This window comes from Camelus dromedarius, chromosome Y (assembly GCF_036321535.1).
Source record: "Camelus dromedarius isolate mCamDro1 chromosome Y, mCamDro1.pat, whole genome shotgun sequence".
Taxonomy (NCBI): domain Eukaryota; kingdom Metazoa; phylum Chordata; class Mammalia; order Artiodactyla; family Camelidae; genus Camelus; species Camelus dromedarius.
In genome coordinates, this window is record NC_087473.1 from 15340372 (window position 1) to 15354715 (window position 14344).

The 14344-nt window shown below is 49.6% G+C and overlaps 1 protein-coding gene across 1 annotated transcript in view; it reads left to right on the forward strand.

Annotated features, from left to right (window-relative positions):
* Positions 1 to 2010: 2010 nt before the first annotated feature.
* LOC135320459 (anosmin-1) overlaps positions 2011 to 14344 on the forward strand; it is a 170611-nt gene continuing 158277 nt past the window's right edge. The window contains exon 1 of the mRNA XM_064483598.1: positions 2011 to 2293. Coding sequence (XP_064339668.1) covers positions 2087 to 2293 — 207 coding nt within the window. The 5' untranslated portion in view covers positions 2011 to 2086. The remainder of the gene's footprint in view (positions 2294 to 14344) is intronic.

The window sequence follows — 14344 nt, forward strand, 5'->3', positions numbered from 1 at the left end:
ATAATAGCCCTGTCTTCATCGAGACCAGGTATTTGTTTACCTTTAAAAGTCAAACATGTTGGAGGAATTTGTTACAGCTTTTGGAAATGGTTTTAGTAATTCCCCAGTTAAAGTGGTAACATTCAGAAGAGAGTCCCTTTACTCAGCTGTCACTTCTCCATTCATTGACAAATGGCTCCATACACCTTCCTGCTGGGGTCACCATGCTTAGCTTCTTCACTCTTAGTCAACATGAAGTATGTTTAACCTACTTAAAATAGATTTCCTTTCATGATTCTGAGCATCTCAAATTTCTGTTTGAGTTCATGTGAGCTCACGTCTAACTTTGTTATGTTTCCGGCTTATGTGCAGAACTGTCATGCTAAAACCTACAGATACAGGGCTGGGTGGGGCAAAACGAAAATTCAGAGAACCTTATTCAAAATTAACTCACTTTTGTGACAGAAGAACATTAAACCAAGGGTGGATCCTTCTAAGGCCCACACCCTTGAGGCCGGCTCTGCCTACAGAGCCTTTTGAGGAAAACTCTGATATTTCAGTTCACTGGGAAACAACCCTAAGCAATAAATTCTTCTGGCTGTGCTGATTTAAACTATGTGAAATCTATGTTTAAGGTGAGGTAAAGGAAGCATCGGCATACCAGGACAACTGCAGATGGTTGTAATTACCCTTTAACAGGAAGATCTCAGAATCTCAGAATAGAAAATGTGTGGAATTTTTGGGGGAGAGGATCTGAGGTTGGAAGCCATGGGCTCTATGCAAAGGGGCCTGCAGCTTGGTGCTGTACCTTTGAGCGCATGGAGGGCAGAGAGACACTCCAGCTGTGCTCAGTTGTGCGCTTCACCAAGATCCTAGGCTGCAGAACTGGTGCAATTCTGTAAGAGAATGTGGGGGTGTCAGTTGACAGGAATATCAGTGCGTTGCCCCGCATCTGAATGAGTGAGTGTGCATGCGGCTTTTTGACTGGCTCGTGTTATATAAATACGCCCACGTGTGCAGTACAGCCCTCTGCAGAGCTTGGCTCTCTGTGGGGTCTCCTACCTGCGCGCGCGGGCTGGGCTCCATCACTTCAGTGGAGCTCAGGGTAGCACATAGCTTTGTGAGGGGTGTTGTGTTATAGATGCCGGGCCTCTCTTTCCTCTGCGGGGCCCACGCTGGGGACGTGTGTGTGTGGCGGGGGGGAAGAGCATTGGAGCAGATTACAAGAGGTGATTTTGCTGCTAAAAAGGCGAAATCAAGACACCTGGGCAAATACAAGTAGGGTGTAGGAAAGCTTTCTATTTTGAATAACTCCCTCACGCTGGGCCTGCCATGCTTCCTAGAACAACAGACACCTGAGGAAGCTAGGTGCGTGGGTCTCATTAACCAATGTGGCCCAGGTGATACGAAGGAAGGAGGGAGGGAAGGAGGGAGCAGGAACGTGTCAGTCGAAATCCCTGCCGGGCGTTGGTCTGCTCTGACATACATCTCAGGTCAGTTCCTTGGCTCTCTTCCACTGCTCGGGAAAGGGGAAATTCAAATGTGCGAAAGTCCGGGCGGAGCTGAACCCAGAGTAGGAACCGGGGAGGAAGCCTACATCTTAGGGGCGCGCAGTCCTTCCTTAGTCTGTTCCGACGCCCTTGGGGTGGGGAGGGTCCCCAAGCCCTGCTTTCCAAGACAGCATCTCCCATCCCGGCCTGGGCTGGTTCTCGCCTGACGTTTACCTGGCTGGCGGGGGGAGGTGGGGGCAGGCAGGAGCGAAAGCGTGCAGTTGGGGAGTAGACCACCGGCTGGGCACCCGGCCGGCGTCCCCCTCCCTTTGAGCGCAGGGCTCGCCGCCCTTTGGACCTGCCCACCGCCCTCCGCCCTCCGCCCGGCCCCCCGTCACTCACTTTCCTCCCAGCCAATGGCGCGGCCGCCTGTCACCCTCACCCCACCCCTGGAGGCCGAGCGCGCTGGGCGGCGACGGGGAGGGCGCGGGGCCGGAGTTGAATGATTGAACTTTCCAGCGGAGTTGCGGCGGCCGCGAGGTGCCCGGCAGTGCGGCCCCGGCGCGGAGCTGGGAGGCTCGGCCAGCGCCCGGCGCCCGCGCCCCCGACCCGCAGCCATGGTGCCCGGGGCCCCCGGCGCGGCCCTGATCCTCTGCCTCTGGCTGGCGGCCTCCGGGGGCTGCCTGGCCGCCGGTCCCAGCGCGGCGGCTGCCCGGCGGCTGGACGAGTCGCTGTCGGCCGGGAGCGTCCAGCGCGCTCGCTGCGCCTCCAGGTGCCTCAGCCTGCAGATCACGCGCATCTCCGCCTTCTTCCAGCACTTCCAGGTAAGAACCGCCGCCCGCCCGGGTCCTCCTTGGCGCCGCGTACCGGGCGCGCGCCTCCCAGCCTCGGCGCCCAAACTTGTCTCCCAGCTCAGCCGGCAGATTCGGCTTTCCCTCGGCGTGAGTTTTACAGTCGGGTCTGAGAACCCTCCTTTCCAGCTCCCTCTCTGCTCCCGAAAGGAAAAGGAAGCCTGCAGCATCTTTCTCTAACTCCCTTCTAACCACGGGAAAACGAAAGGCGGTTTCTTTGGTGAGGGAGAGCAGTTTTGTGGGTTCCAAGGGTGGGAGCGTGGGTTTGTTAGTTGCCCGAGACTTCCGCGCGCGGACCTGCAGTCTGGTAGCGAGACCCTCAAACTCTCCCGCGCTCCGGGCCCTCGAAGCCGCCTACACAGCGAGCGAGGCCGGGAGGCGCGCACCGCTGCGCCCGGGGATCCGCTCAACGAACCCCGGCCCCGCAGGTGCCCGCGGGCCTACACTTTTGTCTCTCTTCAACTGTGCTTTCACACTCAGCGGGCCTAGAGCTGGCGGTCCACCCTTCGAGCTCCAGGCTGGGCACTTGGACGAAGTCATGTGTTCCAGCATGTTGGTTGGGGCGGGGGAGGGGCTGATGGCAGCTGGGTGCGCCCCAGTTTGGAGCGCCAAAGCTTCTAGGTCTCGCTCGTAAATAACGTGGAGAGCAAGTGAAGGGATGCAAGGGACCCGGAGGCGCCCTGTTCGGACAGAACTCTCGGGGCCAGTATCTCCCCCAGCCCTCGGAGGTTCTGTTCTCTTGAGAGTAGGGGAGCGGGTGTGGGTGTGGAGGAGGTTCGTGGAATAGCACGCTTATCACCTGTGGATGGCCGGGACCCTTGTCCTCGCCTTGGAGGAAGCCACAGTGGCGAGGACCCCCGCGGGACTCGCTCAGGGACCCTGGCTTCTGGTGGGCGCACGGGAGCCGATCCTGGCCCCGACCCGGGAGCATATCGCAGCTGCCTTCCCCAGCCCATCCGAGCGCGCTTTCTGAAATTATTCACGCAGACACTTTATTTCTCTTGTCTGTCCTGGTTCTCTTCCTCGCCTTCTCATCTCTATTCTTAGCTGCTCACCTGTCCTAAGATCGCAACTTCTCGCCGCAGGGAGAACTGCGGAGGCCAGAAGGAGACGGGGGCCCCTTGGTGGGGTTTTAAGCCGAGCCCTCCGCCCTTGAGAGAGAAACTGGGGCGCTTCTTCCTCTTGGGCGGGGTAAAGGGGGCCCTCCAAGGGGCCCTGGGAACTAAACTGCGACAAGAGGCGATCACTGATCCTCTGAAGCCTTCAGGGATGTTCATCCTGGCGTGAGAGCTAATGAAAGCTCGCGCGGAAGCACGAGGAGAACCAAAAGTTGGGATTTTCAGAGGGTGAACCAGCTCGGGAAGTTTGCACGTGCCTGAGAGCGTGGTTCTTTTTCTTCCCAAAGAAGCGACATCCCGTGGGTTTCGGAACGTGGCAGGCTCTGAGGTCCTCCTGGGTCTGCAGGGAAAGGGAAAGCGGAGTGTGGTCTCCAGCGCTGAAATTACCCTGTCATCCTGGAGAGGGCTCCTCCCCAGCCACCTGGTTTCAAAACCGCCTGCCCTGCGCTCAGAGTCACTCTCCTGAGAAGATGCTTCACTGTTTAAACATGGATAGAAAACAGAACAAAGCGGCAGCCCATCCCCAGGCAGAAAGAGTATCTTTCCTTTCTTCTTCCTTTCCTTTCCCTCTCTCTTTTAAAATTGAATTGTCAGTTGCTGTAATTTATTTGTTTTACAGTTGCAGCAGCTAAAGAAGCAGTGTAGATCAAGCCAGTTCGCGTGAAAGGCTTTCCTTGTGGTCTCTTGGCATGATTTCTCTTCGGAAGAAAAACTGCTGACAGAATACACATTGCCAGACAATCCTGATTACATTTTAATTAGCTGGGGTGAAATAAGCTGCAAATTACTCAGTTAGGACTTAATAACTGCTGTTTCTGCAATCAATTGCAAAGCCATTCTTGGCGGTTTAACCCTCACCTGGTAATGCCTCTCTGATTTATCTAAATTGCAGGGATTAAGCTTTCTTAAGTTTTGAAAAGACAGCAGCACAAACTCCTTACAAAAAAAAAAAAACAACAAACCCTCAGGCTTCCCTGTCCCTCCCCCTTTTTCAATAAATTGGGAGGACAGGGAGGGAGCAGGCTGCAGCCAACTTATTACCCTGCACGTGGTGTTTATTAATGGGTGGGGAGGGCTGTGAAGAGCCCTTCTATCAGGGTGCCCGCACCCCACCCACTTGTGCAGATTCACTCCAGCGGAAGGCTTTTTTCTGGAGCAGGTGCCAATTCTCAGTTTCTGCACAGTTTCAGACTGCTTTCTTTAGGCTGGGAGAAGACTGGTGGCCAGCCTTGAGGCCAACAAACTGTGGATTCTCAGGGGTGAAGCTGCCAGGCCTCGGCTAGGAAGAGCCCAACCTATATACTCATGGTGTAGACAGAGACGGGTGCCCTGGGGGAGCAGGCCTGCAGGGGAGGCTGGGATCTAAACATCTCCGCCCCAGTGCCTCACACTTTCCAGTGCCTCCCAGCCCTGCAGCAACCATGCTGGAAATAGATGGTGCACACCTGGTGCCTCCACATCTGGGCCTGGGTTGGCTTCACCTGTCAATCATGGGGCTGTTAACCTTGCCTGAAAGCACAGGGACCCCATACTGATGCCTGGAAGTGGGAATGATGACAGTGAAGGTTGAAATTATCTGTATTCTGGATTATGCGGGCACAGTCCCCCGACCTGTAAGAGCTTAGAATTTCATGCTGCAAGGGAGATGGATTCTGAATGACGTCGTTTCTTTCACTCCTTGGTGCTGCCCTCATGAAGCGATGCCCCACCAGGTAGCACCTCGCAGGTTATTGGTACCTAGCTCCCTGATGCCAGGTGCAGGGCCTTTAGCACTTTGCCGCTTCAATTTCTCATGGATCACGTGTACATGTGGTTAACATCCTGCCAATGGAGGTGGTTGGAAAGGACACACTTTCATTAGTGAATGCAGCTGAGGTCCGAGCTGTAGGGTAAGGAGCAGGGGCGTGGGCTTTGCAGCCAGGCAGGTCTGCTCTGCGTCAGGCTTGGCCACTTGGCAGATGGGGAGCATGGGCAGATCACCTTCTTAAAATTTCAGCCTCTCATGTGTCTGGTAGGAAAACTGCCTAGCAAGGTGAAGATCATAGAACTTGTTGGGGATAGTGAAAGCAGTGGTATTAAAGGGGCTGAAAGACCACTAAGTACCAGTCCCTGTTCTCAGTGTCTTCCAAGCCTCTCATTTCATCCCACCACCACGAGGAGGGTGCCATTGATCTCCTGTAACTGCTAAGGACCCGGGATGTGGAGAAGCTAATAGATGGTGCAGCTGGCTTCCCAGCAAGAGCGGCTACCAGTTTTTTTTGTTTGTTTTATGTTTAGGATTTTCTTGGTTGGTGAATTTATTTCAGAACTGGCTATCTTATTTTCAGGAACCAGGACAATATGGAAACGTGCAGGTTGTCCATTATTCAAAGGGCAAGAAAAGAAGTGTTGTTGAAGGAATTAAAATATAAAACCTTTTCTTTCTTTTGTGACCCTTCCCTCTTGACCTGTCATGGTGTGTTAAATTTTTTGTCCAGGGCTGTTCTCGATAAAGGATAATTTAAACAGTAAGTCATTGGCCTGGATTTCATTGTTCATCTCTCTTGTGCAGCACCCATGTTAGTTATAGGCAAACATCAGAGTATTTCACCCATACATGGAATCACCAGTGGTACACAATGTGGATGTCCTGGCTCATCCCTGGAGGGACGAGTGGGACCAGGCTCAGAAAGATGGAAAGGAGGAAGAGAGGACCTCCCCCACAAACGTGTGCACTGTAGGGTGTGCCCAATGGGTGCCGCACGAAGAGATCTTGCAGGACACATGGGGAGCATCACAGGTACCCGGGCCTGAGCAAGCGTGACACTTGCCCCCTGCCCTGCTCTGCCAGCTGCTGGACCAGTGCGTCGCACTTTGTTCTGGCCAAATCCTCAGGAAGGTGAGCCAGGGGTGTCCCCATCCAGCTGCTCCAGTCCCCAGGTGGGTGCTTTTAGGCAAGGTTGACAGCCCCATGATTGGCAGGTGAAGCCAACCCAGGCCCAGATGTGGAGGCACCAGGTGTGCACCATCTTTTTCCAGCAGGGTTGCTGCAGGGCTGGGAGGCACTGGAAAGTGTGAGGCACTGGGGCGGAGATGTTTAGATCCCAGCCTCCCCTGCAGGCCTGCTCCCCCAGGGCACCCGTCTCTGTCTACACCATGAGTGTATAGGTTGGGCTCTTCCTAGCCGAGGCCTGGCAGCTTCACCCCTGAGAGTCCACATGAGCCTGGCCTCAAGGCTGGGTGCAGCTAGGTACCTGCATCAAGGATGGGCATAGGCTTGTTACCGTGGAGTCTTGGACTTTGGGGACTAAATACAGCATGGTGCTCCCAGAGTGGGATGGGGAAAACCACCTCTAATTCAAGACACACATGCCCAACTCTGACCCTCCTTGTGCCCACTCCCAGGTCCCTGCAGGGGGCAGAGTGTAACAGTGACTTGAGGGTGAGGAGGGAAAGGTTGGGTGAGGACTGGGGTGCCAGGGGGCCAGGGATTGGGCAGCTGAGAATCTTTCCTGGGGAGGGGGAGGGGAGACAGCATCATGCATGATGCTCCAGAACACGCTCCAGTATCCCATCAGACTTCACGTACAAAGTGCAAACTCAAAGATAAAATAACTAAGGATTTTAGTATAGCAATCTCGGAGCTGTCAGTCCCTGGCACCAGGCCCTTTCTGGGCACGCACCACGTGCACTGGTCACAGGTCCCTGAAGCCAGCCCTGGTTTGGGTTTGGTATGTCAAGGGGGCTGGGCCCTCGCAGGGGGTTAAGCCCGCCTGTGGCGGTTCTTCATAGGGCTGTCCATGGCGTTCAAGGTTACGATGCTCTCCTTGGTGTAACCTGCTTGTTCTGCACTTACTTTCTCAACTTTGCTAGAATATTAGAGGGAAAGGAGGGAGAATGTGCCTGACGTAAGTTAGGGCTCTTTTTAGGTGAACCTCCTTTAACTGGAGAGGGACTTCCTCTTTTACGCTAGTTGGGACGTTGGTGGTGGAGACTCCGCTTGTCTCCCCAGGTCCTGCTCCTCCAGGCAGTGGTGGAACCAAGTCTCCGAGCCTCATAGACGGTCGTCCCACTAACTGGTAGCAGTCCTGCAACCTGCCCTTCCTCTGCCTGTGTTTGCTCAAGGGAGGCTCAGTAGCACAGGCCTGAGGAGGAGGAGTGGCCCGAGTGGAGGAGGGCTGCTGTTTCTTCGCCAGACCTCAGACCACTGGGGAAAGGGGCACGGAATCTTGTCTAAGATAAGTAGCAGGTTGCTGGCAGCCTCTGCCCTAGGGCTCTAGACTTTTATTAGTGTTAAGAGATTCTTGCTTAATGGGACATTATTCACTCTCTGAACTACCCCTGATAGGCTCCTTTGGGTAGCTGATTAGAGATCAGGAGCTTTTTCTCGCAGTAATTGGAAGCTGTTTGTTTTGGCAAGAGAGGGAACTAAGCTGGTGATTAGCTCATTCTGCTTAGAGGACCAGCCTCTCCTCGAAGAAAAAGTAAACAAACAATTAGCACATCAAAAATCTTTAGCAGCCACAGATCAGCCCTGGGGCTCCCAGAGTTTTGGAGCAGGGATTCTGTGAGGAATATATTCCGCCCTGGTGTGTCACTTTGGCCCTCAGTGAGATTTAAGTTAGATGCCAGGAAGTCCCTGGGAAGAGAGGCCATCCTCAGGTTTGACCTTTACATTTGGCTCTGTTTCCAAGAATTTCTGAATTTGCTCCAAACTAAACACTAGGCTATTCATGGCAAAGTTTTGTCTTTAATACAGTGTTTCTCCTTGAATGTCACTTAAAAATCTATCATATTGTGACTATTTTAGAACATTTGTCAAACATATTGGAAAATACTGACTTGTTCATTTCTTTGTGCCTTTCTTAGACAAGAAATAGGTTTATATTTATGTATATTGTGTATAGTGAAATTTATATGCATTTCAGTACATATGTGTATGGGTGTTTGGAGATCTGCACTTTAAAATTAATGCTGTTGGTGTAAGCATTCTCACTTTAGAAACTTAATTATAAGTTAGGAGGTTATTATATTTCTTTGAAATAGGTTATGCAATGAAATCTGGTGAATCTATGTTGGTATGCTTCAGCGAATGGGCTAAAACTTCACGGTTAGGTAGAGAAGCTTAGGAAGGTGTTGGTCGGCACTGCTTGTGTTAACTCAGAAATGGAGAAGTTCCTACCTGTGACTTGGTATTGCTTTCCAGAAACGTGACTCTTCAACAGTCTTGAGGGTCGGGGCTTTGGGATGGTGGTCACTGAAGCAGCCCTGTGTTGTCAGGAGACGTCTTGTGTGTGAACAGCAGTAGCAGGGGCAAGTGCAGGCACTCCCTCCGCTGCAGTGCCTTGTGCGGATGACTGCATAACTCGTCTTAGCTCCCAGTTCTTTGGAGTTCTCACGTCGGCCACCTCGCAGCTCTTCCTTTTCACTCACCCTGGACTCCATGTTGTAAAAAAGTATATTGTCTGTCAACATACGGCATTTATTAAGTATGACCTAGCTTTTCCTCTTTACATTAATCAGATATCCATAACTCGGGCTTCAGGTCGGCATGAGGTCTCCCACAATACCATAGTAGACTGATAAAACTAATATTCTTAACATTTTAGTTATCTTTGTGCCATCTATCCTTAGACAATGTGTAATTTCTTTTGGATTCTCTGACCTATTGAAGATAGATCATAGAACCTATTCCTTCTCAGTAGATGCTGTTGGTTACCTTCTGTCCCTCACTCTGCTGGCCCCCTGCATCCTGTATTGGCTGCTAATAGCTTACAGCTGCTCCCCCTTAGAGACTAACATTCCGCCATGGGTTACCATCTTGCCAGCAAGGCACTGTATCCTCTTCCCTTGACAGGGCGAGTCATGGCCGGTGGCACACTGCTGGGCATGCAGGAGGCCAGCCTCCTGCTGGGATCAACTCTTCTGTGCAATTTATGCTCCAAAGCATTGCATGGGGCCAGGCTCATGCAGGTCTCTAGCTGAGATCACAACCCTACTGAGCTCCCCCCCGTTCTTCCTTCCCCCTCTGCTGAGAGCTCCCCTCAGTACATCACGTACACAGAAATCCCCCCTTCAGCCTCTGCTTCTGCGAAACCCCATCTCACACACCCCACCTTCAGAGAGATACCTTACCTAATTCAACACCTGTTTTTCAGGTTAGACAGCTTGATGCTTACAGAAATGATTTTTTCAAGCACATACAGATAGTAGACTGTAGAAGTGAAAATAAATCCCAGCTTTCACAACTCTGAGCTCAGACTTTTCCCCACTGTCCCTTTACAAAAATCTTGAGAGTTTGTACAAATATAAAAAAGGATCTTTCTACATGAGGAAGTGCTAAGAGTCAGAACATTTTGTTATTTGACTTTATCTCTCCTGATGATCCCAGCACAGAAGTTTCAGCTCCTGAGCCCAGTATATAAGCAGATCTGCTCCTTCATTGCCCACATGAAAAACATACGCAGCTGGTGCTCTGTATGTGCTGGTTCCGTCTACCTGCAGTTGGTTGAATCCGTAAGTGAGGGACCTGTAAATACAGAGAGCTGGCTGTACTTTGCCGTTTTATGTAAGGGACTCAAGCATCCGTGGATTTTTGTGTCCACGGGGGTCCTGGAACGGGGGTCCCCCACGGATCTCAAGGGACAGCTGTACTAGTACAGCAACCTTGAAATGGTTGTGTGGTAGGTGGACAGCGGATGGTGTGGGGAACATCGTTAACCACAGCGCCCCCGATGGGTCTAAGGAGATAGCAGGGAGGACCAATTCAGATATTAACCAACTTTGGATTTACTCAGCAGGCAGCCAGAGGCACCACATCCCCCAGGACCTATTGTCCCCTCTATAGCCTTAAAAGATTTCACACATGGTTTCAAAATGGTGAGTGGAGGCATTTTCCCTGATGGTGGAGCAGGTTGGATAGAAGTAGTTATCCCTGACGGCCAGTAAGCAAGGAAAGATTTATGGAAGCAGTGTTTATGGCTCATTTTAATGCAAATCACAGACTGTGAATGCTAGATCTGTCTCTCTCTTTTAAAAAGTACCCCTTTAATCACTTCCATTTATTTCAGCTAATATCGATGGATTGCTGCAATTTCAAAGATGAGGCTGTAAAAGCCCTACTCTTGAGGGATGTATAGTCTAGTAGTGGTAAAGACTTATATACAGAGCACGTCAGTCCACAAGGGAGAGTTATTTGTATGAGATCTCAGAGGAGGGGGCTTGTCGCTTTAGGGAACATGTCCCAGGGGAGATGACGCTTGAGCTGAGCCTCGAAAGCTGGGCTCTTCCCACGCAGAACAGCCTATGTGAGTAAATGCAGACTCTCGCAGCAGTTAGGTCCCTCTGTTGGGGACTCTCAGTGGCTCCCAATGGGCAGGATGCAGCATCAGCGCCCCCAGCCAGCAGCCGTGCATTGGGAGCCCGCTGGGGGAGCTGTGACACAGCGTTGCTCCGCAGGACTGGTTGGGAGCCGGTTATCACACTTACAGGTGTCTTCCTGCTTCTTGCTGATGTGGGTGAAGCCAGTCTACACCACCAGCAGCTCTCATCTATTCAGTTGATCTCCTTGGGGATCCTCACCAGCATCCCTAAGAAAGAGCCCCACGTGGGCATAAGAAGGAGAGAAGGGGTCTGCCCTCCCCACCCTCATCTCCCTGCCATCATACTTTGGCTGCAGGAGGACCCCTGTTCTGAATGTGGGTGGGGCTGGACCCAAACTAAGAAACTCACCTGGGTTACTGAGCCTCAGGTTAGAAGGTTCCTGGCATTTTATAACAGTCTTGGTGTTGACAAAGTAGTGTCAGATAAATATCTATTTGACCTTCACAGCAACTCTTGTGAGGCTTTACAGATAAGACAGCTGAAGGTTGTGAGGTCTCGGGAAGTGAGATAACCAAGGCTTCATAGCAGAAGCTCAAGCCCTAATCATCATATTCCCAAGTATTTATACTACATGACCCTGCTTCTCAGCATGCTGACAGTGAGACAAGGCAGACGAGAAATACCAACTGGTAATGCAATTGAGAATCCCGGCGTTTTGAGAGGAAAGGGACCTCCATTTCTCCCTCTGCGTTGGTGCCCGGGGGCACCACTGCATCACGGAGCCGCACAATTGTGGACAACTGAAAGCTTGCTTGGTGATAGAAAAAACCTTGAAAACTATCAGCCCATCAGTGACGTCCCCTGTGCATTTGTCCAGCCCAGCTCTTCTTCCAGCCAATAGGAATCTGCCCCACACAATTATCCTGCAGGTATCTTAAGATTCTGGGCACCTAGCATGACCGACATGCGCTTCCTGCCCGCAAAAGAATTCTTCTCTCCTAAAAAAGAGACAGACATTTATGCAAATCATTACCAAGAGTTGTTGAAGTGAAGAAAGGATAATCATAAATCATCTTTTAAATTTTTATATATAATCACTGAACACATTATCATAATTTCTTAGGTGAAGACTATTTCTTCCCCTTATAAATTGATTTTGTTTAGGTCCACCAAAATTCTGTCTAACAAAATAGCAGAGTGTTAGTTTGATCCTTGCAGAAATGCTTCACGAACAGCTGGACCCCTTGATGTCATAGAGGATGAATTTGTTGTCTGGGAATAACAAGTCTCAGGGCTTCAGCCTTGACCTTCATTCCTGGCTGCCATGGCTGTTTTGCGTGGTGGCAGGACACATTCGGAGTATTTGCAAGTGGTCAGCATAGCTGGTACTTAACGTGACAGCTACTTCGAAGAACTCAGGGTGCTTTATATGCTTGCTTTCCTTTTATTTTGGTTCAGGGAGTGTGTGTGTTTGTGTTTACCCTTTATGATTCTTCTCAGCATTTCTGTAAGATAAAAAAAGTTGGACCATAAGGGATTCTGAGAAAAGAAATTAGGCAGTTCTCAAGGCTGCACATGAAAAGAAAATGGTGATGAATGCAGTCCTTGAATCCCCCGAAGTGCAAAAGTCTATCCTTAGGAGAATCTGAGAAACAGTGGCTCGTCAAGAGGGGAAAAAAAGCTAACTAAAGCTCTTAATTCACATTCTACTTACCCTTTTGTTTTAAATGGTAACTTCTGTCATTTAATAAGATTTTGCTCTCCAAGTTATTAATGTCCTGCCAACTTGAAAATAATACTGTGTTAGACTGACCTCCAAATGTGTAATTTGGTATTTCGTATCACCTTCTTTCTTTGAAAGAAAAGGCAGATAGGCTGTCACCACTTGAAAGTCATATAATGTATGGTTATCACAATCTTCATTTTAGAGAAGTGCTTGTTCCCAGCTGGTACTCACAGGATGTCAAATAACCTTCAGCGAACGAAAATGCATGTTTCCTCTCCGTTTAGTATCTCATTGTCACTGATGACTTTTTAAATTTCATAGCTAATTTCTGATTATATCCAAAGAAGTGACAGTTTTATAAGTCTATAAATGAATATATAACAGAGTCCTTTTAATGAAACCAGAAACATTACTTTTCTAAAGCAATCCATCACCTTCCAAAAATGTCGTTAATTGTTACTGGTGCCGGGGACAAGAGAAATGATGGGAATTCATTTAGTTAAGCAATTTAGAGTTGTTTTCTCCATATTCTGTTTTTAGTTTATACCTTTTTCACCCACTATAATATTCTAATGCATTAATAATTCACACATCTGAAATGCATCACAGTATTTTTGTTGTTCCTGTCTCCCTCCAGTGCAAATGGCATTCTTACCTAAAGACAAACCAGATGGATGGCATTCTTGGGAGATTACTGACAGCTTCTCTAAAAGAAAGACTAAACAGTTGAAAAATTCTAAATACAAGCAAAAATAAAGCTTTCAGGTTAAAGGTGATTTCACCTTTTATTTATTGTGTCCCTGTAGGGTTTGTATAAATGGTTCATCTGATGCAAGTCCATCAACTTTTGTTTCATAACACGTAATTGAGGGAGACAGCCCTTTCTAGACTTAAATAAACGTCTCGGCTCCTGCCTTTGACTGCCTGTACTACTGGAATGAATGGCACTCTTTTGAAATTTATGCTGTTCGTTATACTTTGTGGACTGGAAGGAAAGTTGACAAAACACTTACCAACCTAGAATAGTAAGAGAGATTTTGAAGACGATGCACACCTTACAGTGAGATGTCACCCCACCCCCTGGCCAGATTTCCAAGTGCTGTTATAACAAACTGCATATGCTAAGGATCCTGGTATTTCAGGGCCATCAGTTTGCTTTCCAGTTGATGAGCAGACCCCTATGGGATGCAAATACCAAGACCATTTCCAATCATGGGGGAGTCATCATCACCATCACTGCTGCCATCATCATCAACATCATCACCATGATCACCCACAGTCACCATCATCATATCACCATCATCACTATCATAATTGTCACCAGTAAATAATCATCACCATCATCACCATCACTGCCACCACCACCAAATCATCACCACCATCATCACCATCGTAATTGTCACTAGTGTCATAATCATCACCATCACTGCCACTACCACCAAATCATCATCACCATCATCACCATCGTAATTGTCACCAGTGTCATAATCATCACCATCACTCCCACTACCACCAAATCATCATCACCATCATCACTATCATAATTGTCACCACTGTCATAATCATCACCATCATCACCATCACTGCCACTACCACCAAATCTTCACCACCATCATCACCATCGTAATTGTCACCAGTGTCATAATCATCACCATCATCACCATCACTGCCACTACCACCAAATCTTCACCATCATCACCATCGTAATTGTCACCAGTGTCATAATCATCACCATCATCACCATCACTGCCACTACCACCAAATCTTCACCACCATCATCACCATCATAATTGTCACCAGTGTCATAATCATCACCATCATCACCATCACTGCCACTACCACCAAATCATCACCACCATCATCACCATCGTAATTGTC